Genomic DNA, 22672 nt, shown 5'->3' with positions numbered 1-22672 from the left:
CACCGTAGCCACACTCAGAGTTCTCCAGCGTGGGTTTTCCGTTGCAAATACGCAGCTATCCGGAGCAGATAAGAACGATTTATTAAAATGAAGGTTTCTACCACAAATTAAATTATTACTTGAAATTATGCTAATATTCAGTACGTTTAAAATATGAATTTAAACTAGTCATAGTACAATAGCAACAGCAAAATAGTCATGCGTGCTGTGTTGTGTAACATCACAAAGTGCATTCCAAAACCACCTAGACACTCTATTCAGCCTGCGATGTTTTTAATCTTCTAGACCAAGGTACTTCATGTAGCACTTAATAAGAAAGCGTAGTTTAAGAAACTAATTTTTAGTCTGCAACCTGATTAGGCAGTTTGCTACTATTTAGCTGTTTGTTTTATCTGTATTGAATATTTGTGTGTGCCTAAGGTCAAGTTCAGATGTAGCTATTTCGAGTCATCTGAAGGAGGCTGATGATGCTTCTTCCATCTCTACCCACTAGCACTAAGGTTTAAACTAGACTACGATTTGGATGGTGCTGACGAACATGTGTTAACAGGCTACCGTGGACACAGCAGTGTGATTTTTAACGTATGCTAAATTGGTTCCAGTTTAACGCATGTTAAAGGCACATTCCCTTGTCTACACTAGTCTTCCAAATCCTAGTCCAGACAAGACCTCAAAGACTTGGTGACATTAGAAGAACACATGTAGATGTATTACAGAAGTTAACAGCTGGCGTGCTGAATTTAACAGTGATAGAAGCCAGTTCAATCTACCCTGATGGTAGAGCTGGGCAAATTAAAAAAATTCTATTTGTAAACATGTTCGCCAAAGCCAACATGCCATTCAGTCTGTTTACATCTGAACTCTTTCTTTAAGCCTTCATATGACTTTTCTTTCCATGAATGATTGTAGAACTTTCTCTTTGTGCAGATATGGCAGCCAAGCTATCAGGGCTGGTGTCACGTCTCTGTCATCCAAACAGGAAAGAGAAACCATAGCATGTGACCAATCATACAGAATACTTCATTACAAATACTGAAACGTTTGCTGTGACCAGTTAGTGACAACCTACAGTCCCCCAGCTATGTCCGTGAAACATATGGGTTGAGCAGCTTTGCACAGTAAACAAATACATGAGAGCAATAATCCGTTTGCAGCCAACAATATGCAATCAGGGCAAAAGCTAAATCCAATGCATAGGTAATTTGCAACCAGTAGACCTGCTCTACTCCTAGCCTTGAAAGTAGAAGGGCACTTGACATCCTGGCATCTGAATGAGCAGTTCAATTGCTGATTGACTAGGGTTATCCTTAGGCTTCCTTTATTATTATTCCTGTGGGGCTGGAATTCTACAATAGAGTCAGATTTAAGATTCAGGTACCATGCTCATGGATAGCATCCTTGTCTGGTTTATAGGCACAGAGAGTTGAGTTGCAGAGCCTATATTTAAAAGAAAATAGATAACAGTTTTCAAACTAGAACTAATGAGAACGTGATTAAACAGGTGGCTTTAACACTGTTTTACATTAAATTAATGCATTACTGCAGGACATAGAGTTAATGCCTTAAACACGCATAGCTTCCCGTGGATATGAATGATTAAACCAATTGTTACATTTTGCTAGGTCACATCAGGAAAAATGGAACTGACTGATTTAAGCCTCCAGCACATGCACACACTTGCCAACACTCAGCTGGAGATTTCCAAGCCTGGAATAGGCATTTGCCTCCCCTATTGCAATTTGCTGGAGTCTGCCACCACTGTGCTTGCCAGAATGATTAAGCTTGTCAGAGGAACAGCATTGGCATTTGTCCTTTGTGCGATAGTTGATGTCCATAAATCCAAACCAGTGTTAACACCGGAACAGAACTTGTCTTCCCCTCTCTCCCCCTCACCTTCTTTTAATTAATTTCCTTGAGGTTTAATAGTGTGCTTAACAGGTTCAGTAGTATCCCTTATCCTCTCTAACATAGCGAGCCAGAAAAAGCAAAGACCCAGAGGCTGTTAGTAGGCAATTCTACCTGCGAGTGGAGGTTACTGCTGGTAATGCATCACAAGGCAATAAAATACATCAACCACCTCGATATTTCAACCTCTAGTGTTCCAAGAATAGATGCTCTGTATTTTTACAAAGAAACTGTAATGAAGGACATAACGAGAATGAATTTAATGGAAATACTAAACATCACCGTTCCCCATGTAATCTTGTTTTCTTTGAACAATGTTTAATTGTTATTATTAGCAAAAAAAAAAATCCTGACAATCTACAGACTGACGACTATGCATGTGAACATATTTTAATAGTCGATGTAGTAACATGAGTAATCAATTCATAGTTTTAGAAGGGACCATCAGATTATCCCATTTGACCTCCTGACGAACATACACCCTAGAATTTCATCCAGTTCTTCTTTGCATGATTGCACATGGCCATTCCACTTAAGGCATGTGCACATGCAGCCCACTGGAGCTGGAGATGTTTTTCCCTTAGTGGTAGCTGTTGTGGCATGTTTTCCAGACCTAGACTCATTTATGGCTCTTTTCTGCACGCTCCCTGTAGTCACATCCTTTTAAAAATATGGACACCAGTACTGTACACAGAATTCCAGTGTCAGTCTCAGCATGCCTTACACATTTCCATCGACTCTGCAGATGGAAATACTAATGGGACTACCCAGAGATGACGCTATTGCTAGTGAAAAATGCTGGTTTCAGATTTACTAGTACAGATTTACAGACATAGACTAAGCGGCAGATTTTCAACTGCTCTGTTCCAACTCAGCAAGAGGGGGAGTGAGAAGGGAGCTCTCTAACTGGTTCCTTGACCCAAAGCAGCAGGGGAAAAGCTCTGCACTGGGTGTGAAGTGCCTCTGGGATCTTATACCAGGGGATGGTCAGGGGTAGTGGAACACTGTTCCCACCACAGCTCCCCACCTACTCCAAGGGTTGAGTGGGTGGCTGGTACAGGAGGTGACAGACCAGTCTCTACCACTTGAGTGTTCTCCTGAATAGGGGAAATTCTCAGTTGGGCATTACCAGCCATTTTAAGGCCACTTTGCACCACTTACATGACACTAAATGGACCTAGACTGGTCAATCTGGTCCTAAAAGTCTATTGATGACACACTGTAATTTTTGAATAAAATTATAAACAAATCTAGGTGGCTGAGCTTTCGAGTCGTGTCCATGTGACCATCCACAAAAGTGGATCTTGCACTTTTGAGAGAGAGAAAGGTTAAGTTGTTTGCAAAAGTCCCATGCAGAATCAATGGCAGAGCCATGATTAGAATTCAGAAGTTCCTGTTTCCAGTCCCATACTCAAGTTAAAGTTCTGACTTCCCCCGCACAGTGTCTATCAGCAGTGTAACAAGGGTTGAATCAATCCTGCTGGCCCTGGTTTGTCAGACTTACAAACTAGACACTGCAGAAACCATTCAGAGGGGCTGACTTTGGGCCACCCTTCTATTTATTTCTGTAGATTTTATATTGTACCTATTCAGGCTCTCGGCAGATTCAACTTGTAGAACAGGTTTCAAAGGTCACATTTGGCCCAAGATATTGATCTTCGGGGAAGAAAAGGTTCTTACAAAATTTAATACAATAAAAAACATTTCTATGTTTTCTTTAGAGTCCAATGAAAAGGTTTATGTTTTAACAAACATTCCTCTATAGTGTTTGCAATCTAAACATCACTAAGGCAATCTGAAATTGACTAGAAGCCGATTCTAAACACAGCGAAACTGACAAGTTTATTTTTGGGGGCAGTACTAATGAATGCCCATTACTATATATTACAATAGTGTAACATGAACTTATGTAGATTAATTGAAGTGTGCCTATGTATCTATATCAAGTCTGATGACCACTGTTAATTGTGTAATTACATATCAGTGGCTCCTAGAACTTTTAATCAATATATCAATTTCAATTACACTTAATTTTACACCAGAAGTTATCCCTCCCCATCTATAGAACATCATTTTATTTTTTATTAAACCGTCAGAAGGAGGTGATGTGTCACACAGAATTACAGTACTTTTAAAATAAATAATGGATTTACCCAGAGATTTTGCATTCAATTTCCTACTGTGACTAGAAAATCCTGGGAGAATTTCCTCCTTCACCCCTCCCAAATCATGGAAACAAATTTCAGAGAGGTATCTGCTGCCATTACTTAAAAAAAAATAGTATTTCTAGGAAATAATAGCAATGAAAGTTATAGACATCTTATTTCCATCTTTAGCAGACATTTTCACATGACAGGTAAAAAGGGTGCTTAAATTTGAGCTACAAAGGAAAGAAAAATTCAGTTAGTGCCCTTTTGATTCTTTAGGGTGTGTTAAAAAAAATCTGCATTTTTACCGGAGATTGATCAGTAATATAAAGTCTTGTCTTTCCTGTTTTTGCTGGAAGACTCATTGGGCATCTGAGAGATATAGATGGGCAGCTTCCTCGAACTTTAATAGAAAAGTGGGGGAGGGTGGTATTGAATCCCTGGGTACGTGACTCTATGCCAATTTGCAAAAGCTTAAATCACAAATTAAAAAATTCCCTGAATCTTGGATGTAGGGAGATTAATGTACAGCAAAATGTACCATTTTCTAGGTACGTCAACATGTCTAATAAACAAATCAGTGTTTAAACTACTAAAGTCACTTTGACTGGATCTCTTCTAAAATAAAAATACTGACTACAAAAATATTGTGTTTAGAAGAGGCATCATTCAGCAGACCCCATTGAGCTGGCTGCATATGATATATGATGTACTTTTAAAAGAGCAAAAGTATTTTGTACAAGGTTCAAATAGTAACTCCGAACACTTATAAAGTGCTTCTTCTTTTCCCTCAGAGCACCCATCTAATCCTCACAACACACCCATGAGGTAGATTAGTATTAGCAGACAGAAGCAGAAACTGAGGCTGTGTATCTCCCTACAGCCATAAGTAACTTTCTCCTGTGAGTCAGCAGCTAAAGTAGGATTATGGCTTTCTGACTCGAAGCCCCAAGCTCCGTCTGCGTGACCACAGCTGCTGCCAGCACTAGCTCTCTAGCTTACTGCAGGGAAGTCTTTTTATGAAGGAAAAAGATATATTTTAGCCCAGTGGCTTATCCTTCGTGATCCTGATTCTTTTACCCACACGACATTTCCGTTGACTTCATCGACTGGGCCCCATATATTGAACTCACTTTTTCCCCAGCCGAGCCTATTCAAAATACAACAGCAGTGGAAGGTTGGCTTCCCATTTCTCTATTGGAAGAGTGTGCACCCGCTTCAAAATCCCAACCAAAAAGGTATATTTTCTAATGAAGACAGAGGGGGCAAGGCTCAGAACGGATTGTATTGAAATAGCTGCTTGCTGCTCCAGTCCAGTAGGACAGAGACAAGCTCCCCTCCCAGAGGGCTCCTTTGGAGGAATTGATAATGCCAGCCTTTTACCATATCTCAACATAAATTCATACCATGTGAATGTATCCATATTTATATATTGGAACAAATCCCACTCACTTTACTCACATGTGTAGTTCCTTTGAAGGCAACGGGACTAGCTGTATGTATAAGGCAAGCAGGATTTCTCCCAACAGATGCTTTCATAGACACACACTATATTTTGATTACTTATTTTTAAAGGAATTAAGCACCTATAAATGCAGGCAGGTGAAGTGGGTGCTTTGGAAAATCCCACTGTGTGGCTAGTTGCATCTTTAGGCATCTAAATACCTTTAAATACCTGGCCCTAAACCACCAGTAAGAGGTATTTTACCAGGAAAATATCCAGCTCCATTTAATGGTTACTAGCTTTATAGCTCTCCTGGTTCATCGTAACACATTTGTGATAGGCAGGGGACACGTAAGGATACTTAAATAACACTAAGAGTTCTCAACATAAAATAACATGACACACACACTGAATAAATGCAATCAACATGGGGTGCTGAATATGATGTCAATGAATAGAGAGTTCCTCTTGTTAACTGGAATTGAAGGTGCTCTTAGCTCTGAGCCCTCGTCCAGTCATCTTCATCATGCAAAGTGCCATAGGATAAGCTGTTTGAATCCAGCTGTATTTTGTCAATAATTTTTTTTCCTGTGAGAATGGGAAAAAACAAAAAAACTCAATGAAAAAAAATCACAATTCTGCTAATCCATTATTTTTCTGTTAAAGGCTCCTCAGTCTAGATGCCTTTTGTTTTCCTTTGATAGGCTGTGGCAACCGTTAAGAAATAATTAAAGAAAGTCTTTGAAAAAAAATCAATTGGAAATAGGAATAGAAATGAAGAAAAAGTAAGTTTATTAAATATGATTGGAGGATATTTCTACTTCAATTCTCCCCATTCATTCCCCACTCCATTACCTGGTGCATTTAGACTTTTAAACATAGGTGACAGGCAAATATTTGACAAAGAACTTCCAAAACCATGCTTACCAGGAATTTGTCCACAGTCAATATAAGGAACTTGCAAATGCTCCTCTTCTCGATTTCGTGTGATTACAAACACACCAAGAAATGACAGAAGACACCTACAAAGGCATTGTGAAAATAAGGTTAGAAGCAGCTCATTGCATTTGAAATGTGGGTCTTGTCTTGGGTATCCATGTTTCTCTCTCAATAGCTTCCAAATCTGAGCTGCTCAGTTTACAAGTAAAGAGAATTAGTTTTTCATGACTGGCAGCCCAGCAAACTCATCCCAGGGCTCAGTGGGTCTGTCTACACACCAAAGAAAAAACCGCGGCTGGTCCATGTCAGCTGACTCAGGCTCGCATGGCTCAGTCTGCGGGGCTATTTCATTGTTGTGTAGGCTTCTGAGCTCAGGCTGGAGCCTGAGCTCTGTGTGACGGTGCACCCTATAAGGCTTTATGGAAATATGCTTATGAGTGTATATATGACATAACAGGAAAATGTTTTATGCTACATATGCCATGTAACATAACTCTGTAAAGGTTATGAATCTTTTCATCCCATTTGTATGCATGTATCATCTTTGTATTCGAAGTTATGAATATTGGCTGTGTACTTGCTTGATTTTTAAGTAGCCTTTGTAAAGCATCTGGTTAGCTTCTTGAGAAAGGAATGTGCAAATTAAGTGCCCAATCAAGAAGCACTTAAGGGACAATGGATCGGAAGGCTCCAATTCACATAAGAAGTCTACACGAGGACATTCAAGGTAACATGTGAACAAGCCTGTAAAAACTGAGTCATGCATGGACATGTGACTCGCCCGTGACTCGCCCATGTGACTCCAAAACTCCATCTTGGAGCTGGACTTTGCATAGGAGAGAGGAGGGGGTCTCCACCCACAAGGAAAAGTCTATTTAAACCCCTGGGAGACCCCTCCATTTTGTGTTCAGCTGGCTAAAGAGAGAACCTCTCAACCCCCAAAGATACCTGAAAGAAACTGGAACAAAGGACAGTAACTACAGGGGGTGTGAGTGATTGCTGGACCCAGAATAGAAGGAGACTAGTCTGTAAAAGGAAACTTACTGGGTGAGGTTTTTATCCGTATTCAATTTTCTTAGACATAGACTTGCGTGTTCTATTTTATTTTGCTTGGTAATTCACTTTGTTCCGTTTGTTACTACTTGGAACCACTTAAATCCTACTTTTTGTATTTAATAAAATCACTTTTTACTTATTAATTAACCCACAGTATGTATTAATACCGGGGGGGGGGGCAAACAGCTCTGCATCTCTCTCTATCAGTGTTATAGAGGGCAAACAATTTATGAGTTTACCCTGTATAAGCTTTATACAGGGTAAAATGGATTTATTTGGGGTTTGGACCCCATTGGGAGCTGGGCATCTGAGTGTTAAAGACAGGAACACTTCAATAAGTTGCTTTCAGTTAAGTCTTCAGCTTTGGGACATGTGGTTCAGACTCTGGGTGTGGGTTTGCAGCAGACTGGCATGTCTGGCTCAACAAGACAGGGTGCTGGAGTCCCAAGCTGGCAGAAAAAGCAGGGGCAGAAGTAATCTTGGCACATCAGTTGGCAGCCCGAAGGGGGTTTCTGTGATCCAACCCGTCACACTCTGGAACCCTCTACCCCACAGGATCCTAGAGGCCAGGTTTTAGCCTGAGCCCAGACATCTACACAGCAATGAAACAGCCCTGAGGTTTTTCTTTGTGTGTAGACATACCCAATGTCAGGCTGGGCTTTTAAATGGGAGTGAGATCTGAGACGGTAACAAAGGTTCTGGGGACCAAATTATGCTCTTGACAATCCCTTGGCAGTTTATGGATTCCTGTGGGTTTTCAAAGGCTGTTTGCCTTACTCACATACCTAGTCTCACTGACTTCAAAGGAACTGATGTGAGAAAGGTGAGCTGAGCCCCAAACTAAGCCACAGCAAGGAAAACATATTTGCATCCTGGAACAATTGTTTGTGGAGTATCTAGACTAACATTTACAGTTACATTGATTATCAGTTAACTCAAGTTACAACACAACCAAAACCTCTAATCTAGACAGGTCCTCTGTTTCGCTCATTTTACTTTTGTGTCTCACAACCAGGCTTCTGGCTGGCAGTGATTTTGAACTGCTTGGTAAGTGTCTTGTGTCCATCCAAGGCTGTTCACAACATCAACTTCATGCCTGCCAACTGTGTGCATTTAATTTGCGTATCTTCATTTTCTACCACTTTCACTACAAACACTGTCAGTCACACAAACCATTAAACAGTTCTATGGGGCTTCTCAGTCCTACCTGAAGTGGGAATGGTCACATACAATTATCAGTTGTGTTTGTTGGACTACATTAGGGCCAGGCATCTAATGGGAACTGTTCTTCCACTTGTGTGTTAAGTATCCCATTCCCATCAACAATGATCTCTCACCTATCACCTGGACCTTTACTGTACTGGCAACTCCTGAGGAATCTGTGGCAGCTTCTGTTTCACTTGGCTGCATGACAGGTAGGCTGCCCATCAAGCATTTACTGCTACCACTTATTTAGCATGACATGATCTATAATCACCAATAGGCAGATTGTCCCTTCCTGTCCAAAGACAACAGGAGAGAGGCAGGCCTTTACTAAAGTGAGCACGGTGCCTTCTGGGTGATTAACTAACACTATTGCCCAAGACTAGTAGCAGCAGAGATCAGCAGGACATGCAGGTAGAAGACAACATGGACTTTTCTAGCACTAATCAGTACTTACTCCATAATGCGATCATTGATGGAAAACAGCCAATGATTTGTCTCATTTACAAAGGGAACATGTGATGTTCGCTTTTCATTCCACTGGGGGGAGTGGGAGAGATAGGGTCTCACAAATGGCTAATATTAATATTTTTACAGGTTTGGATTCAAAAACAGGCCCTTACAACAAAACACAAATATTAGCCTTTGCAATGTTTTTTATCCTACTGTAACAGCTGCCCCCTAACACATTGCAATGGAATAGGTTTTTTCTTCAGGAGAAAAGGAAAACTTGTTCGGAAAGGTAAGGGCTGTTTTGATACAAACTTTGTTACAGATTTTCAGTAGATACACTTACCCGAATAGAAACATGAACACACTCAGCAAAGCTGCACCTTGGAATTCCTGATAAAATATGACCCCTAGAACGTGACAGAAACAAGAACTGCAGATCTTGAACAAATTCCAAGTGATGTGAATTACTGATGACAGGGTCAGAAGCTAGGTTATGATCAAGTGGAAAAAAATCCCAAATACATCAATACAAATTTTGGGTGGGTTCATATTATATGCCCATATTCAGTATCTATGTCTTTTTTTAGATAATGGTAATTGCATATATCTTGATAAGATCTCACTCTACCAGGTTTGGACTTCTTGCTTGTGTTGTTAATTATTCAGTATAGTCACATTTTTTTATTGCCAACAACTGAAAATCCTTATTAAGTGTAAAAGATATTTTTAAAGAATGAAACCTTGTTGAATTACATATAGGTCCTTACACAGTGTTTATTCAGGTCAGGCTCAGACTGAGGGCTTGTCTACATGCAGAGTTGCAACAATTTAACTAAAGGTGTTGTTTTAAATGAATTTAGTTAAGTACAAAAAGCTCTGTGGACACTCTTACTTCAGATTAAATCAGGTTTGTTTGGGTTTAGCTTAGTCAATTAGGAACACATTTAAAACTGCAATAAGTTCCTCTTAAACTACATAGGGGCTTGCACCATTTCAGCTGGTTTAACTAAACAGGTGCAGATTTGAATATTGACCAGAGGATCCCAAACTGTGGTCCACCGACCACCAGTGGTCTGCAACTTCATTCAGGTGGTCCACAGATAGTTCCCGCTAAGGTGCGTGCCTAGGTGGCTGCACATGAGAGAATGAAAGGTCGCCCACCTAACTTTATGTCAGTTCCATATTGTGGGGCTGCAGGAGAGAGAAGGAGAGACCCCCCCACACCCTCCTTTGCAGCCCCAGCTTGGGGGCTGCCGCAGTGGGGGAGAGAGGGCACATCCATCACATTAGAAAGGTAAGACTACTGATATTAAAATATGCGTTGTGTGCTTTTATTTGTAGAACAAAAAAAGTTAATTATTACTTTTTTTTATATAGTGCTTTTATCCAAAGTGCTTTACAATAGTTAGCTAATGGTACAAACAACATTTGGAAAGATCATTAAGAGACCCTCCGCAATTTTCAAGGGGTCCGCAAAAAAAAAAAAAAAAGGTTTGAGAACCACTTATCTAGACGATCCTGAATAAGGATCTGGCCTTTAAAAAAAGTAGGCATAAGACCAAACGCTCCACATGGTTACTCCAGTGCAACTCCTTTTGGCCAATGTCTCCTCTCAGTCACAAAGGGTAGGTCTGTTCTAACACAGCTGATGAGGCAATCTTCATGGAACTCCCTTCAGCATTAATGGAAGTTCTGAATATTAAATTTCCTGCAGACCAATGACAGGACTGCCCCTGTGTGCGTTAAAATCGGTCATAAATATTATAGCTGTATAATTTTGGCTTATTGCTGACATAGCATCTTTAGGTACATCTACACTGCAATAAATAAAATAAATACAAAAAGAATTAGGGCTCACTTTATATTATTATTATTGATTACAAATATTTGCACTGTAAAAAAGATAAACAAAATAAATAGTATTTTTCAATTCATTTCATATAAATTCTGCAGTCAATCTCTTTATCATGAAAGTGCAACTTACAAATGTAGAATTCTTTTTTTTGCATACCTACACTCAAAAATGAAATGATGTCAAACTTTAGACCCTACAAGTCCACTCACTTCTTGTTCAGCCAATCGCTAAGACAAACAAGTTTGTTTATATTTACGGGAGAGAATGCTGCCTGCTTCTAATTTACAATGAAAAGTGAGAACAGGTGCTAAACATTCATATGCCCCTTCCTGCTTCCATTCCAGAGGACATGCTTCCATGCTGATGACGGGTTCTGCTCTATAATAATCCAAAGCAGTGCAGACTGACACACATTCATTTAAATCATCTGAATCAGATACCACCAGCAGAAGGTTGATATTCTTTTTTCGTGGTTTGGGTTCTCTAGTTTCCGTATCGGAGTGTTGCTCTTTTAAGACTTCTGACAGCATGTTCCACACCTCGTCCCTCTCAGATTTTGGAAGCCACTTCAGATTCTTAAACCTTGGTCGAGTGCTGTAGCTATCTTTAGAAATCTCATATTGGTACCTTCTTTGTGTTCTGTCAAATCTGCAGTGAAAGTGTTCTTAAATCAAACAACATATGCTGGGTTGCCATAACAGGAAAATAAGGCAGAATGTGGGTAAAACCATCAGTAGGAGACATACAATTCTCCCCCAAGGAGTTCAGTCACAAATTTAATTAACACATTATTTTTTTAAAATGAGTGTCATCAGCATGGAGGCATGTCCTCTGGAATGGTGGCTGAAGCATGAAGGGGTATACGAATGTTTAGCACATCTGGCACGTAAATACCTTGCAACGCTGGCTACAAAAGTGCCATGTGAACACCTGTTCTCACTTTCAGGTGACATTGTAAATAAGAAGCAGGCAGCATTATCTCCTATAAATATAAACAAACTTGTTTGTCTTAGCGATTGGCTGAACAAGAAGAAAGACTGAGTGGACATGTAGACTCTGAAGTTTCACATTGCTTTGTTTTTGAGTGCAGTTATGTAACCAAAAAAAATCTACATTTGTAAGGTGCACTTTCATGATAAAGAGATCACACTACAGTACTTGTATGAGGTGAATTTAAAAAATACTATTTATTTTATCTTTTTCACAGTGAAAATATTTGTAATAAAAATAATAATATAAAGTGAGCACTGTACACGTTGTGTTCTGTGTTGTAATGGAAATCAATATATTTGAAAATGTAGAAAAGCATCCAAAATAGTTATAATAAATGTAAATTGGCATTTCATTATTGTTTAACAGTGCAATTAAAACTCAGATTAATCACAATTAATTTTTTTAATCTAGTTAATTTGTTTTGCGTTAATTGCTTGAGTTAACTGTGATTGATTGACAGCCCTAAAAATTTTAAAAACCTGTGGCAGTGAGTCTTAGAGCCCGAGTCAACAGATTTGGGCTCGTGCCGTGGGGCTTAAAATAGTCGTAAAGACATTCCTAATCAGGCTGGAGACCTCCCCTTTGCCAGGTTTCAAAGCCTGGGTTCCAGCTCAAGCCCGAATGTCCACACTGCTATTTTTAGCCGAACAAGCCTGAATCAATTGACCCAGGCTCGGAGACTCACTGCTGCAGAATTTGTTTTCAGTTTAGATGTCTTCATCTTTCTCTCCTCTCTTGTTCTTTCAGTGCAGACGATTTCCAAGATTTTCAGTCTCTTTTTAATGAGATCAAGTTCAAAGTTCTCACCCAGAATAAAATGTTATAAGGTTTAAAGGCCTTTGGAGTATTTTATTTCCTTCACTTAACCTCAAATTCAGCCTTCTGAAATATAATACACAAACTACTACAAAACACAGCTGTCTGTCATTTGAGTAGCTTGCTACACTATTAAAATTACTTTACCAGCTAGGATATGGAGACGCCAATGTACACATGGTAAGCACATTTATGGTACTTCCAGAGGAGGCTAATACTAATGACAGTACCTAATAAGCCAGTAAAGCAGAATAAACTGTACATGGCTGTACTATATTGGAAAAGCTAGAATCTGATGACATTTAATTTTTATTTCAAAGTTCTGAACTTATGATTTTCAAAATAAAAATATTTTCAAAATATACATCTGTCATATTACATAAAGATCTCTCCCTGAAGATAAAAGTGATTTGTTTGCATTCCTGATTCAAAGAAGAGAATTCAATCTTGCTATTTAGAAAGAGCTTTTGTTTGGACAGAAAGTAAAAACAAACCTGCAATGATGGCGCTGGCTGTGAAGAACACAAAGTTAATCGGCACAACGATGGTTGCATTGTAGAGTCGCATAGCTTGATTTAAGAACCTAAAAGAACACAGTTATTACATCTCCTGGATACAAAGTGTGCTGTGCACTAAGTGTAGTAATAGGTGTAATACTTTCACATCAAAACAACTAACAGCACAGTACAAGTTGGCGTCTGCAGCAGATATGCATACCGGTTTTGAACGAGCATCGTACAAATGAATAGTGCAAGATAAAAGATGATGAGCACAGAACATCCAACTCTGAATCAATGAGAGTAATGTTGCATGACTGCCAAATTATTCCTGCCTATTAGCAGGAGTAAGACCTGGCTTGGGGACACATAGCTAAATGCTGATTAGCATGATGAGGCTTAAGTTTTCATCTCTTCAGACACCCACGCTCGTCCCCTTTTCAAGAGCTTGATCCAAAGCCCACCAAAGTCAACAGGAATCTTTCCACTGACTGAGCTTTGCATTGGGCCCTTATACCCAGCATAGAACAACAGAATTATAGAAGATTAGGGTTGGAAGAGACCTCAGGAGGTCATCTAGTCCAACCCCCTGCTCAGAGCAGGACCAACACCGACTAAATCATCCCAGCTAGGGCTTTGTCAAGCCAGGCCTTTAAAACCTCTAAGGATGGAGATTCCACCACCTCCCTAGGTAACCCATTCGAGTGCTTCACCACCCTCCTAGTGAAATAGTGTTCCCTAATATCCAACCTAGACCTCCCTCACTGCAACTTGAGATCATTGCTTCTTGTTCTGTCATCTGCCACCACTGAGAACAGCCTAGCTCCTTCCTCTCTGGAACCCCCCTCCAGGTAGTTGAAAGCTGCTATCAAATCCCCCCTCACTCTTCTCTTCTGCAGACTAGACAATCCCAGTTCCCTCCGCCTCTCCTCGTAAGTCATGAGCCCCAGCACCCTGATCATTTTAGCTGCCCTCCGCTGGACTCGCTCCAATTTGTCCACATCCTTTCTGTAATGGGGGGCCCAAAACTGGATGCAATACTCCAGATGTGACCTCACCAGTGTCGAATAGAGGGGAATAATCACTTCCCTCAATCTGCTGGCAATGCTCCTACTAATGCAGCCCAATATGCTGTTAGTCTTCTTGGCAACAAGGGCACACTGTTGACTCGTATCCAGCTTCTCATCCACTGTAATCCCCACGTCCTTTTCTGTGGAACTGCTGCTTAGCCTGTCGGTCCCCAGCCTGTAGCGGTGCATTGGATTCTTCCGTCCTAAGTGCAGGACTCTGTGCTTGTCCTTGTTGAACCTCATCAGATTTCTTTTGGCCCAATCCTCCAATTTGTCTAGGTCACTCTGGACCCTATGCCTATCCTCCAGCGTATCTACCTCTCCCCCCAGCTTAGTGTCACCTGTGAACATCATCCAGATCATTAATGATGATGTTGAACAAAACCGGCCCCAGGACCAACCCCTGGGGTACTCTGCTTGATACCGGCTGCCAACTAGACATTGAGCCATTGATCACTACCTGTTGAGCCCGACAATCTGGCCAGCTTTCTATCCACTTTATAGTCCATTCATCCAATCCATACTTTTTTAACCTGCTGGCAAGAATACTGTGGGAGACAGATTATGTTTATGAGCAAGGAAGCAAGCAGGAGATTTGAGCCTTTACTCCGCTTAGCGCAGAGGAATAAGGCCTGGTCTCCACACAGAAGTTAGTATAACTTTCCTTATTTTGGTGGGAGCTGGCATGTGTCCACACACATCTCCCATTGCAAGATCACTGGATTTGCATTTATTTAATGAAGCCAGTTTGCAAATGCCACAACTCTATTTTGGTGGCAGTTAAATCAATTTAGCTCCAGTGGATGCATCCCACTTCTTATATAAGTGAACAGTCCTCCCATTACTATCCCACACTGCACCAGTCACTGCAGAATTGACCTCTCTGTGGGGGTCAGTATGCCTGGAAACCACTCCTCTGTTTAAACAGCTCTGGCAAATCCACATGGGCCCCATTTGCAAGCCACTTTGGTAGCAAGCAACTACCATTTCTCAGAGACACACAACTTCTTGGAGAAAATTCAAAAGAGCTATCATGCAGGCCTCATGCATTTGTATGGACCCTTCTGGAGCTCACTGCCTTCAAAGATAGGTGGCAGGAGAAGCATGTGCAATCACAGCTGGGAAATAGTTGGCAAAGTGTCAAAGTGTACAAGTGCCTGCTATCCCCCAAGACAAAAGTCAGAGTCAGAGCAGGAGAAAGGAGCTCACCGAACCTGCCAGCATGTTAAGAACAAACAATGCCACCTCCAGTAAAGCACCCAACTCTACCCTTTTACGGTATTTAACCTTAACGTTTAACTTGACTTGTGCCCACACATCATGCAAGACTTTCACCCCAGTTCCAGCTCCTGTACTCTGAATAAAAGGGGCTTAAAAAGCCACAGATTTGGACAGGGAAGAATACCTCCTTCCCTATGTCAGAGGTAAACAGCCATGGGCTGTCTGCTGAGGGCCCCCACTAGGATTGCCAACTTTCTAATTGCACAAAACTGAACACCTTAGTCCCGCCCCTTCCCCAAGGCCCTGACCCCCACTCACTACATTCCTCCTCCCTCGGTGGCTTGCTGTCCGCCACCCTTACTCACTTTCACTGGGCTGAGGTGTGAGGGGGGTGAGGGCTTTAACTGGGGGTGCAGGCTCTGGGGTGGGGCCAGAAATGAGGGGTACAGGGTGCAGGAGGGGGCTCCAGGCTGGCGGTTGAGGTGTGGGAGGGGGTGAGGGCTCTGGCTGCGGGGGCTCAGGGCTGGGGCAGGGGGTTGGGGCTCGGGGGTTGGGGCACCGGTTTACCTCCGGCAGTTCTCGGTCAGCAGTGCAGCAGAGGGGCCAAGGCAGGCTTCCTGCCTGTCCTGACTCGTGCTGAGCTCTGGAAGCGACCAGCAGTACGAGGCTCTGCGTGCTGCTCTCGCCCATAGGCACCACCCCCGCAGATCCCATTGGCTGCAATTCCCAGCCAATGGGAGTAGGAAGCTGGCATGTGGGGTGGGGGCAGCATATGGAGCCCTGTGCCCCTCCCCCCACCTAGGGGCCGGACCTGCTGGCCCCTTCCAGGGTGCAGCGTGGAGCCAGGACCGGTAGGGAGTAGCCTGCCTTAGCTCCGCAGCACTTCCGACCAGACTTTTAATGGCCCGGTCGGCGCTGCTGATCGGAGCCGTCAGGGTCCCTTTTTGACCGGGTGTTCCGGTCGAAACTGGTCACCTGGTCACCCTAGCCCCCACCCAAGCATTGATGCAGGGGTCATGGCAGGCATTAGGGTAGGCCCACAGTACATAGCACCATGGAGATTTTGGGCAGCACTGCTCCCCACAGGCAGCTGGGGACAGGTTGCTGTAGTTTACTAGCCACAGACGATCATCTCATTTACACTAGGGGCCAAGTTGGCTCCCAGAGCAGCCCAGAGTTGGGAAGGCATAAAAAGGTGATCTTCAGTCACCTTAGCCCCTCCTCCCTTTAGGCTACATGTTCAGTGCAGCACCTCTCAGAAGCACAACACAGAACCTCACCCGTAGCCTCAGCTGGAGTGCACTATACAAGGACGTGTAGGACAACGCTTGGACGTATGTGTTCTTACACCAACCGTCATGGTCTATTTAATCCAGTAACAAAAACAAAGCAATTAATCATGTTGAAGGAGAATGAAGGTCTCATGCAGAAGTATTAAAACCTGCCACATCCATATCTACCCTTAGGATTATGAATCATGCCTGTGAACACTGGAATGTATCTTTGTAAATTCAGTGTCACTGCACCCCCCACATACTGTATCCTGCCAACAATGCATATGAAACAGAAAGAAATATTAAGAGATGGCAGAGTGTTTTAGAAACCTATAAAAAGAACTATGCTTAAACGTTTCATTGGTACGATATATGTGAATAGTAAAAATCCAAACTCTGATCTGTTTTAGCCATTAAAGTAATTGCAAGGTTATTTTAGTGACTGTTGAGCAGTCTCCATGGTGCTTTAAAAATAAAGAAACCCTACATATCCAGAGGATAGTCAGGATTTTGAAGTCACTGAAAACACCTCATTATTTTCTCCCATTTGCAACAATCTCAGTCTCAGGGACCGAAACATAGATGCTGATGCTTAGCAGCAAGTCCCCAAAAGATGTAACAAAAGCTGTTCCGAGTTCTCAAGAATCCATCAAATAAACAAACTTGGTGAGAGATCTAGGTAAAATGGGGGAAAAAAGCCAGGAGTAACAGCATTGTCTGCTTTTGAAAAGTCTGCTCAGTTGGACTGGGAGAAGACAGATACTCGGCCCAGGAAGCAAAGTGGCCACATTTTGCCTTTGTTTGTGTTTTGACCAAGTGAAGGAAGAAAAAAAAAATCTGCTGAAGGAGAAGAGAATCATTCAGCAGCTTCCCATTTACCAAGCTCTATTTCCTCTCTTAAATGCCCTGAGCTCTTCTCCCAGCAAAGCGCTGGGTGTAAATGACTCTACAGTCTGTGACAGGGAGTTCCAGAGTCACTGCAGAATGATGCATGGGCTTTCTCCAAAGGGAATCCTGACTCCCCTATGCCGGTGATATGCGCTGCCACTAAAGTGCTAGGCTGGCTATTTAATTAAAAACAAATGAAAACAAACATTCCGAATTAATCTGGAGCAGCCCGTACAAGTGTATTGAATGGTGCAATCCGCGCCAGAAGCATAGGGACAAGGATAAAGAGAATGGACTCTCCATTCCGCCGGAAGTTCTATTTTACGCTGCTGATGGCAGCAGCAGTCTCCAGTGGCAGCAATAAAATGATCACTTAGCAGGCCAGAGCCCAGCAGGAAAAATCCTGATTTTGCATAGTTCTCTCCAACAGTTAACTATTTCCTAGAGAGGCTCAGCCATACCTAGCTTGCACTTCAGGCACAAATTTCTCACTGGCAAAACACAGTATGCAGATTTAGCCGAAGGGGATGGGAGGATAATCTATTGCTTCCACCTTAGGACAAAAGGTGAACATAAATCTAAGGGCAGATCTACACTTAAAATGCTGCATTGATGCAGCTGTAGCGCTTTAATGAAGACACTCTTAGCCGAAGGGAGAGAGGTTCTCCTGTTGGTTCAGTTAATCCACCTCCGCAAGAAGCTCGGTCACTGACATAGTGTAACACTGACAGACTCCGTTCGTCAGCAGGTGGGATTGAACCTGGGGCCTCTGGAGCTTAATGCATGAGCCACTCCTGCATAAGCTAAAAGCTGGCTCTTAGCTAAGGCTATAGAGCAGACTCATTTTATCTCTAAGTGATCTCAGTGCCACTAGACGGGATGCAGAAGGTGTGTGGGTTCAATAGCACTGTCTACACTGGTGCTTAGGTTGGTATAACTATGACATTCAGGGGTGTGGATTATTCACACCCCTGAGCGACGTAGCTACACCAAAGTAATTTTGTAGTGTAGACCAGGGCTAAGGGGTAAAAAGAATTCCCTTTCTAAATTTAGGACGAAGTTATTGAAATCACATTAGCTATTTGATTAATTGGTTACCAGCAATGGGTCTAAAACCTGCATGACAAAGTAAGAGAAAGAAAACATCAGGAAAATAGAAAGTTTCACTTCACAGTTGGGTTTAAGAACTGTGGGAAAAATAAAATTGCATTTTGAACTAACCTGAATTGTTTGTAAATAAGAGAAGAAGGCACCAGTATAATAAATCCAAGTGAAATCATCTAGTGAGCAATAAAGTATGGATAAATAAATAAATACATTAAAAAAAAATCAGTGAAGGCAACAGGTGTGTTTAACTGTTATTCACACCAGGAGTCAATACGCACCAGTAATTAACAAAACCAGCAGATAAATGGAGAGAAAGGTTAACAAAAACTAACTTACTTGACTTGGAAAACACAAGATGTCACCATTATAATCAACATGATATAGAAAATGGGGTATGTTAGCTGCATTTTGCCCTTTGCAGAGAATGTTATCATGCCAGCCACAGCCTTTACTGAAATAATAGTCAATGATGCTGGAAGAGAGAGAGAGAGAGAGATGTTAAACAAGGTAGAATTATAAGCCTTTACCCCTGAGTGTCAGTGCTGCAGAAAGACATATTGATCAGCAGGCTATTTAAAAGGTCAGTTATGTTTTTAACCCTTCTTCTGATTTTCTTTTAAACCAATAAAAACCAATGCACATAATCACAAACAAGGCTTGCTTTAAAGGAAACTGAGCAGCAATCTTCATGCCAGCCTAGGAGGAGAAGCATTGCAGCATGACGTACTACCAGTTCGAAGAGCAGAATCAGGCTTCCCCATCACCTGCGCTAGTAAAGGTGAAGACGGCTAGACTAAAAGGCTCTCCTGCTTTTCCTCTGGCATGGGCTCTTGATTTGCCCCAGCCCTTGCTGCTGAAGCTCACTTGTGGAGGTTACAATAACCACACAGAAAACAGAACAAATTCAAAACACATGGGATGGCAAGATGAGAGGAGTAAGAGTGCACTCGTCACACTAAAGGAAAGTAATTAATAGCAGGGGACAAGGCCTCACCACCTGGATCTAATTCCAGGTTCTCCAAGAGGTTCAGTTCCAAAGTTCCAATTTGCCCGATTGCAGAGATAGCCCCCAGATGCAAAATTCATACCAACACACAGTTCAGAACTTCCCAAGACTCCGGACAGGAGGGCGAGGGAAGGGATTCAGATCTGGGGTTCTGGTTCAAGTATTTTGCTTAGAGCACCTCTGGCAGTTCACATGGGGTTTAAGTGGTGCATAGGCCTTGTGGTGGCCTATTTGAATTTCACCATTAGGGCCAAATTCAAGGATTCTCTCTGCTCCCCTTGAGTAGTACCTTACTTCTCGAACAGTCCTATTGAAATCAATGGGATTGTTCAAGGTAGTACTCAAGGTGAGCAAAGGCTATCAGATTCTGATGGCTATCATATCCATAATGAGTATGATACAAAAAAAAATAACAAACCATCATGGTGATGTGGGGGGTTAAAAATTTCAGTCAGTTTCAGAGTAGAAGTTTGGAGTTATATTTGAAAATAAAATGTTAAAGTATAAATTGTTAGTTCTGACCCTCCAGATGAGGGCTGGATTGCTGAAAGGTGAAGAGATTTGTCATGATAGTGTGACAGACCTGGCAACATCCTACCACATCCTTGGGAGACCTGACTGAATTACATTTAAGTACCTTTGAGGTCCATTGTATTAAATGAATTATTTATGTATTCTTGTGGGCCAGGATTGTTCGTAATACATTCTCTCCAAGGGAGATGTAAGGCCTGGGGATTCAAAGAACTACACTGAAAATGTACAAGACAAAAATGGATTTTTGGGACAATAAGTGTTAAGTGGATTTTCTGGGGAATACCTAGGCAGAGGTTAATGCAAATGGTAATCTCTAACTAAGTTTAGTGGTCCACTGAAGTCTTAATACACATCTAAAAAGGCAGTATAGTAAATATGTTGCATTTATTAAGGCTTCAGTTCTGGAAAAAAAACAGACATACATAGGTGGGAGTAGAGGAAAGCAGGCAGAAGGTCCCAGGCAGTTACACTGAAGAACCACACACAAGCAGTGTAGTTAAGAGGTTTTCCATTTTTGTTTTTAAATTAGTGATTTGTTTTCCTCAGCTAGCCCTGGTCACCAAAATATGTTCTAGACATACGGAGTTTCAACAGTCTCTGTAATTCATTCTTCTGGGATCTAATGATAAAGGGTTACTTCAAATGGCAGAGACAAAAAGCCTTGGAATATCCATGCACAAGTCGGATTCACACAGAATCAAACTGCAAATCTGTAAAACCAAACAGTACTAGCAATAGGCATATAAAGTTTGTTGAGTAACTGGCTTTGCTTGTTAGAAAGAGACTTCATTGAAACCATGTAAAAACCTAAGGATTCCCCTTCAGATTGTCCTTTTAAACACAGCACAGACATAAGCTAACACGGGGGACCAAGTGGGAGAGAGTGATCAAGTGAGAGAGAGAGAGAGGGGAATATTATACAAATGGAATAATATGTGCTTACCTAGTAGTGCTACCATCATTAACAAAACCACAATGTGCTTCACATTCTTCCTTTTGTAGAAATACAGAAGAATGCAGAATATTATTATTTCTAAGATCTGGAAAAAAGGGCAAGAAAGGTTAAGCTGTAAACAATATAATAAATGCTTCATTCAGAGTCTTTAAAATGTTACATTGATCTACCCTGCTCAAACAGTTCAAGGGAGGATTGCTTTATTACACATCTTCTACTAAAAAGTAACCTTATCTCCAGTCAATTGAGTTAACAAATAATTGTTCTCATAAATCTTTCCTGCTCTTAAGATATTTTCTAGTTAACTTTCTCATTTCTTTGCTTTTCTTTTGTTCTTGATGAGCCTGTTTGATTTCACAGCACTGAGAAGATTAAACCAAAGATTGTTTTTCTGTGACAGCAAAGGTACCCATGTGAGCTAGGGATTATCAATATAGGCACCCCTGAATATATAACCCCCAGAGCTAAGGAGTAGAGAGCTAGCCTGAAGCAGAACATTATCTACTTTAGCTCAATTTTTCTACAGTGACCATCACCATAGTATCTTACTGCATTAGTTTCTTTCCTCTTTGCCCTTTTTGTCTGCCTCCGTCAAAAAAACCTTAGCTAGCACTATCTTCATGTCCAAATTTCCTGCCAAGCAATCATGGGGAAATGTATTTCATTCAGATTATTGCTATGCAATGATCTTCAATCACTGGCTACCCACCTACTTGTCAGAGTACATGACAGAAGGTACCCTGGCAAAGCTCAATGACACACCACCAGAGACTGCCGTGCAGGTCATCTGTAATGCTGACACACTTTTTACTGTACACAGTCCAGACTCGCTCCATCCATGTCACCACCATCTTCCACACGGACAGTTAAATTTACTTGCTTCACTATTAATGCTAGCTCTTACAGGTTCCCACAGTAACACTTGTTCCCTTGCCAGTACCGTGACACTTCTGTAACATCACCAGCTGCAGAAAACAGCCTCGCTATTATCAGCAACAGAATTTTTAGTCACCTGTCAACATTCAACCTTCTTTCTGTACTGAAAAATCAGGCAACGAGTGAAACAGCTCTTGGGAGTAACAGAATGAGGCAGGCAGCCAGCTGCCCATCTATAAACAAGTAATTATTCTACTGTCAGTTTAGCTGAGTTCAGATTCACAGGTTGAAATGCAGGCCTAGATTCTGGCTTGCATTAGGACAGTTTCTGTGGCACTCCCAAAGCTGGCCTCAAGCTGACTTAACCAGCTATGGGAGTATTATCACAGGGGAGTAGTCAGGTGGCCTAGTAGCTGCTATAGTGGCTCCTTCT

At 41.7% G+C, this 22672-nt stretch overlaps 1 protein-coding gene across 1 annotated transcript in view; it reads right to left on the bottom strand.

Moving 5' to 3' along the window:
- Positions 1–1888: 1888 nt before the first annotated feature.
- The window catches only part of NIPAL2 (NIPA like domain containing 2), a 150268-nt gene continuing 129484 nt past the window's right edge, over positions 1889–22672 (bottom strand). The window contains exons 8-13 of the mRNA XM_074942898.1: positions 21352–21448; positions 19205–19340; positions 13306–13394; positions 9491–9554; positions 6424–6518; positions 1889–6084 (exon numbers count right to left, since the gene is read on the bottom strand). Coding sequence (XP_074798999.1) covers positions 5990–6084; positions 6424–6518; positions 9491–9554; positions 13306–13394; positions 19205–19340; positions 21352–21448 — 576 coding nt within the window. The 3' untranslated portion in view covers positions 1889–5989. The remainder of the gene's footprint in view (positions 6085–6423; positions 6519–9490; positions 9555–13305; positions 13395–19204; positions 19341–21351; positions 21449–22672) is intronic.

The sequence above is a fragment of the Natator depressus genome, chromosome 2 (assembly GCF_965152275.1).
Source record: "Natator depressus isolate rNatDep1 chromosome 2, rNatDep2.hap1, whole genome shotgun sequence".
Classification (NCBI taxonomy): Eukaryota; Metazoa; Chordata; order Testudines; family Cheloniidae; genus Natator; species Natator depressus.
Note: the sequence above shows the minus strand (reverse complement) of the source record. Positions and strands in the feature narration are given on the sequence as shown.